Source organism: Mandrillus leucophaeus, unplaced genomic scaffold (assembly GCF_000951045.1).
Source record: "Mandrillus leucophaeus isolate KB7577 unplaced genomic scaffold, Mleu.le_1.0 Scaffold349, whole genome shotgun sequence".
Classification (NCBI taxonomy): domain Eukaryota; kingdom Metazoa; phylum Chordata; class Mammalia; order Primates; family Cercopithecidae; genus Mandrillus; species Mandrillus leucophaeus.
This window is the reverse complement of record NW_012103687.1, coordinates 170,170-175,669: the sequence shown is the minus strand read 5'-3', so window position 1 is coordinate 175,669 and position 5,500 is coordinate 170,170. Positions and strand designations below refer to the sequence as shown.

Genomic DNA, 5,500 nt, shown 5'->3' with positions numbered 1-5,500 from the left:
AATGCTATGTGGGTTCCCATTTTCCAGGGTGGGGATGCTGAGGCCCAGAGAGGTCATGAAAATCAGCTGAAGTCACACAGCTGGGAGGTGGTGAAGCTAAAATTGACCCCAGGCTGTCTATACCCTGCCTTTTCAACAGGCATCCCATTCACTCATTTGTTCATTTGTGGGGATGGGGCTCTAGAGTGTGAGGTGGAGTCTCTCTTATCTAATCTGGTCTTCAGTGGAGAGGAGGCCCCCAAATTCCCCAGGTACCTGAGGGGAAGCCACTGTCCATCCAGGAAGCCACTGTCCGTCCTCAAAGGAGGCACAATAGATTATGAGATTAAAAATTGGAAGATTGGGTGGGTCTCAACAGCTCACGCCTATAATCCTAGTACTTAAGGAGGCCAAGTCAGGAGGACTGCATCAGCCCAGGAGTTTGAGACCAGCCTGGGCAACGTAGCAAGACTCCGTCTCTACAAAAAATGAAAAAAAAAAAATTAGCCAGGTGTGGTGGTATGTGTCTATGGTCCCAGCTACTCGGGAGGCTGAGGTGGGAGGATCACTTGAGCCCATGAGGTTGAGGCTGCAGTGAGCCATGATTGTACCACTGCACTCTAGCTTGGGCAACAAAGCAAGACCCTGTCAAAAAAAAAAATGCTGGATGTGGTGGCTCACGCTTGTAATCCCAGCACTCTGGGAGGCTGAGGCGGGTGGATCACCTGGGTCAGGAGTTCAAGACCATCCTGGCCAACATAGTGAAACCCTGTCTCTACTAAAAGCATAATAATTAGCCAGGCATGGTGGCATAGGCCTGTAATCCCAGCTACTCAGGAGTCTAAGGCAGGAGAATCGCTTGAACCCGGGAGGTGGAGGTTACAGTGAGCCGAGATCATGTCACTGTACTCCAGCCTGGGCAACAAGAGCAAAGCTCGGTCTCAAAAAAAAAAAAAAGTTGGAGGATGGAGGGGCAGGGCACACTCACCATAGCAAGTCTTAGACCTCAGGTGAGGATCCTGGGTAGTGCCCTTTGGAGTCTTCTACAACATACTCAATCTTTGATTTTTTTTTTTTTTTTTTTTTTTGAGATGGAGTCTCACTCCTGTTGCCCAGACTAGAGTGCAATGGTGCAATCTCTGCTCCCTGCAACCTCCGCCTCCCAATTTCAAGTGATTCTCCTGCCTCAGCCTCCCAAGTAGCTGGGATTACAGGTTCCCGCCACCATGCCCGGCCAATTTTTTCTATTTTTAGTAGAGAGGGAGTTTCACTATGTTGCCCAGGTTGGTCTCGAACTCCTGACGTCATGATCTGCCCCCTCCTCGGCCTTCCAAAGTGCTGGAATTACAGGTGTGAGCTACTGCACCGACCAATCTTTCATTTTTTTAATACTCATTGAGAAACTCAGCATCTGTAGACATGAAGTTGCTCAGGGTAAGAGAATGCAGGAATCATAGGCTTGGTACCTTGTGGATGCTTGGAATCATTTCTTTTTTTTTTTTTTGAGACGGAGTCTGGCTCTGTGGCCCAGGCTGGAGTGCAGTGGCCGGATCTCAGCTCACTGCAAGCTCCGCCTCCCGGGTTTACGCCATTCTCCTGCCTCAGCCTCCCGAGTAGCTGGGACTACAGGCGCCCGCCACCTCGCCCGGCTAGTTTTTTGTATTTTTTTAGTAGAGACGAGGTTTCACCGGGTTAGCCAGGATGGGTCTCGATCTCCTGACCTCGTGATCCGCCCGTCTCAGCCTCCTAAAGTGCTGGGATTACAGGCTTGAGCCACTGCGCCCGGCCTGAAATCATTTCTTTAACTAGAATGTATTGAGCATCTCTTAAAGAATCAGGTGTTGTTCCTGAAGCTGGGGTGAAAAACAAAGATGGCAGATGAAATCTGTGACATTCCAGGTGGGAAGGAGAAACTAGGCAGGTGTGGGTGTGTTATGGGCTGTGGAAAAACAGACCTGGGGGGCCTCAAAATCTGGGATTCTATGGAGGGTGACCTAGTCAGGGAGGGGATATTTGAGCAAAGACCCAGAGGCAGGGGTGGGGTCAGGGGAGCTTTGTGGTGTCTGGGGGAAGACCAAGTGATCCAGGTGTGATGGGCAGGGACAGAGCCCTGTGGGGAGCTGGGGAGGCTGCAGCAAGTGACCCGAGGGGAACGGCCCAGGTTGTGTGGGATCTCTTAGGTCATGGTGAAGCCTCTGCCTCTTGTCTCAAGGAAGTGGGGGCCTGTGGAGTGTGTGAGTGGAGTGGGATGTATCTGACCTGTGGACCCCTTGGGTTGCTGTGTAAGGGACAGGGAGCATGTGGGGACCTGTCCGGAGGTCACTGCAGTAATTCATGGAGAGGGTGGTGGGAAGTGGCTGACGCTGGACAGACACACTTGGAAGTGGAGCCTGTGGATTTGAGGATGGGTTGGGTGTGATGCTGGTGTAGGGAGTCCCCGAGGACCCCAGATCCTTTGTCTGTACCTGGAAGGATAGGGTGACCCTAATGGAGACAGGCAGGGCTCTCAGGAAGCAGGTCTGCGTGGACACTCAGGAGCTCGGTTTTGGGCACGTTTAAGTTTGAGATGCTTTCTTCGAGCAGGCAGGTAGATACTTGCGTCTGGCGATTTGAGGAGCAGTCCAGGCCAGCAGGTCAATTTGGCAGTTGTCAGTGCTTAAATGGAGGCTGAAGCTCAGATGTCAGGCAGACCACCAGGAGAGAGAGCAAAGACAGAGGGCAGAGCACGAGCTAGGATGGCAGGCGGGGGAGACACGGGTGGAGCCAGGCGCTGGGATGCAGGGGTGGCTCTCAGGGAGAGTGATGAGCCTAGTAAAGCTGAGAGGGGGCACTGGGTCTGGCAGTGTGGGGGTCGCCGGAGAGCTTGGCAAGTGTAGTGGCATGAGAGCCTGATTGGAGTGAGGTCAGGAGAAGATTTTTTTCTGATATTGATACATGATATTTTCTATACTTATGGGTACATGTGAGTGCTTGTTACATGCATAGTGTATGATGATCAAGGCAGGGTATTTGGGGTCTCCGTCACCTTGAGTATTTTTCATTCCTGTTTGTTAGCACCATAGTCTTCTCTTCCAGTTACTTTGAAATATACAAAATACTGTTGCTAAGCATTGTCACCCTGCTCTGCTGTCAAACATTAGAACTGCTGTCTTGACTGGGCCTGCGGTGCGGTGGCTCATGCCTGTCATCCCAACACCTTGGAAAGCTGAGGTGGGTGGATCACCTGAGGTCAGGAGTTTGAAACCAGCCTTGCCAACATGGCGAAACCCCATCTCTACTAAAAATACAAAAATTAGCCCGGCGTGCTGGCATGTGCCTGTAATCCCAGCTACTTGGGAGGCTGAGGCAGGAGAGTTACTTGAACCCAGGAGGCGGAGGTTGCAGTGAGCTGAGATCATGCCATTGAACTCCAGTCTGGGACACACAGCAAGACTGTCTCAAAAAAAAAAAAGTAAAAAGAAAAAAAAAAGTAGTTCTGTCTAACTGCAAGGGGGAAGGAATCATGTGCTGGGTGTCAGACCTTCCGGGATGTATGTGCAGCTTCTAAGAATTGAAACCACTGGCTCTTGGAAACTTGTGCCAGGCTTCAGGGTGGGAGAGGCAGTTCTAGAGCCACAGCCACCAAGCCTGGGAGTAGCCAAATGGCCCCTGTCATCTCTGGCGAGAGCAGGAAAATACCTGGGCGCAGAGGCCACGGTTGTATCTCTCTGGGCAAAGGGTCAGTGTCTATAGTGTACATATGGTCAGTGAGGCTCGGGGGGAAGCAGGCCCAGGGGTCTGTTTCCAGTAACCTCCTCGAAAGTCAGAACTGGAAGGCAAAACCCCTTATAGGCTGGGTGCACCTGTAGTCCCAGTATGTCGGGAGGCTGAGGTGGGAGGATCACTTGAGGCCAGGAGTTTGAGACCAGTCTTGGCAACATAGCAAGACCCCTGTCTCTACAAAAAAATAAACAATAAAAAATTAGGCTTGGTGTGGTGGCTCACGCCTGTAATCACAGAACTTTGAGAGGCTGAGCGAGGTGGATCACCTGATGTTAGGAATTCAGGACCAGCCTGACGAACCTGGTGAAACCTGTCTCTACTAAAATTACAAAAATTAGCAAGGCGTGGTGGTGCATGCCTGTAATCCCAGCTACTTGGGAGGCTGAGGCAGGGGAATTATTTGAACTCGAGAGGCGGAGGTTGGAGTGAGCCAAGATTGTGCCATTGCACTCCAGCCTGGGCAACAAGAGTGAAACTCTATCTCCAAAAAAAAAAAAAAGCCACATGTGGTGGGGTGTGTCTATAGTCTTAGGTACTTCTGAGGCTGAGGTGGGAGGATCGCTTGAGCCTGGAAAACCAAGGCTGCAGTGAGCCGTGACTGCACCACTCCACTCCAGCTGGGGCAACAGAGACAGACCCTGTCTCACAACAAACAAAAAACCCTTATAGTTGGATGGGAAAACTGAGGCTGGGAGAGGGGACAGGACGGAGATTAAGGCTCAGGTCTTGCCTCTGGAGCAGTTGAAAAGAGGAAGGGAGCCCTTTCTTGGGGCTGGCTGATTCTTGAGGGTGGCCTGTGCTTGACCTGGGTCAGGGAAGGACCTGCTCTTGCTTTGGCACATTCTGGTGGATCCCATGAGTGTTACAGGATAAGGGCTTGTGGTCAGCGAGATAGGAGGGGTCTGGCCTGGCACAGGATTTTAGACACGCAGGCACCTGCACAGACATCTCATCCTGGGACAGCGAAACCCAGTTGCATGCTACTGCTTCCCCTCCTGTGCCCTCCTCAGACATCCCTGGTCCATGTACACTCCTGCCTGCCGAGCCCAGATATGACCTTAAACATCCCCTTCTGCTGGGTGTGGTGGTTCACTCCTGGAATCTCAGCTGCTTGGGAGGTTGAGGTGGGAGAATTACTTGAGTCCAGGAGTTTGAGACCAGGCTGGGAAAGATGGCAAGACCCCATCTCAAAAAAGAAAAAAAAAATATCTTTCGTCCTAAGCCTCATTGACCCATCTGTAAAATGAGTCAGGGAATGTGCCTGGGATGCTGCCTGTGAGAGATTCTGATGTCCCCTACTCAGGGCCACTAACTGTAGCTCTCTCTCCCCAGGGGGACTGTCAGTGGCGGTGCCCGGGGAGATCCGAGGCTATGAGCTGGCGCACCAGCGGCATGGGCGGCTGCCCTGGGCTCGCCTCTTCCAGCCCAGCATCCAGCTGGCCCGCCAGGGCTTCCCCGTGGGCAAGGGCTTGGGGGCAGCCCTGGAAAACAAGCGGACCGTCATCGAGCAGCAGCCTGTCTTGTGGTATGTCTGTGGGTGCGGCCTCCTGACACAGGCAGTGCAGGCACAGCCCAAGGACCCTGCAGGCCCCTAGCAGCAGTGGAGCGGCCCTCTGCCTTCAGGACCCCGCACTGATAATGGGCTGAGGAGATACAGACCCTTCCCACCACGTGTGGGGACACATTCTGAGGTGGGGTCCCAGTGGCCACTGTGGCTGGCCGTGTGTCCTGAGTGGCAAGGGACACTAGGAGGCTCCCG

General features: G+C 52.7%; 3 protein-coding genes across 3 annotated transcripts in view; 2 read left to right on the top strand and 1 right to left on the bottom strand.

Annotated features, from left to right (window-relative positions):
- Nucleotides 1–5,500, bottom strand: part of LRRC75B (leucine rich repeat containing 75B) — a 186,882-nt gene that overhangs the window by 50,430 nt on the left and 130,952 nt on the right. The gene's annotated exons all lie outside the window — the stretch shown is intronic.
- Nucleotides 1–5,500, top strand: part of BCR (breakpoint cluster region) — an 814,161-nt gene that overhangs the window by 781,984 nt on the left and 26,677 nt on the right. The window lies entirely within an intron of this gene.
- The window catches only part of LOC105546089 (gamma-glutamyltranspeptidase 1), a 19,361-nt gene that overhangs the window by 8,081 nt on the left and 5,780 nt on the right, over nt 1–5,500 (top strand). Inside the window, exon 8 of the mRNA XM_011989185.1 lies at nt 5,074–5,278. Within this exon, the coding sequence (XP_011844575.1) occupies nt 5,074–5,278 (205 nt within the window). The remainder of the gene's footprint in view (nt 1–5,073; nt 5,279–5,500) is intronic.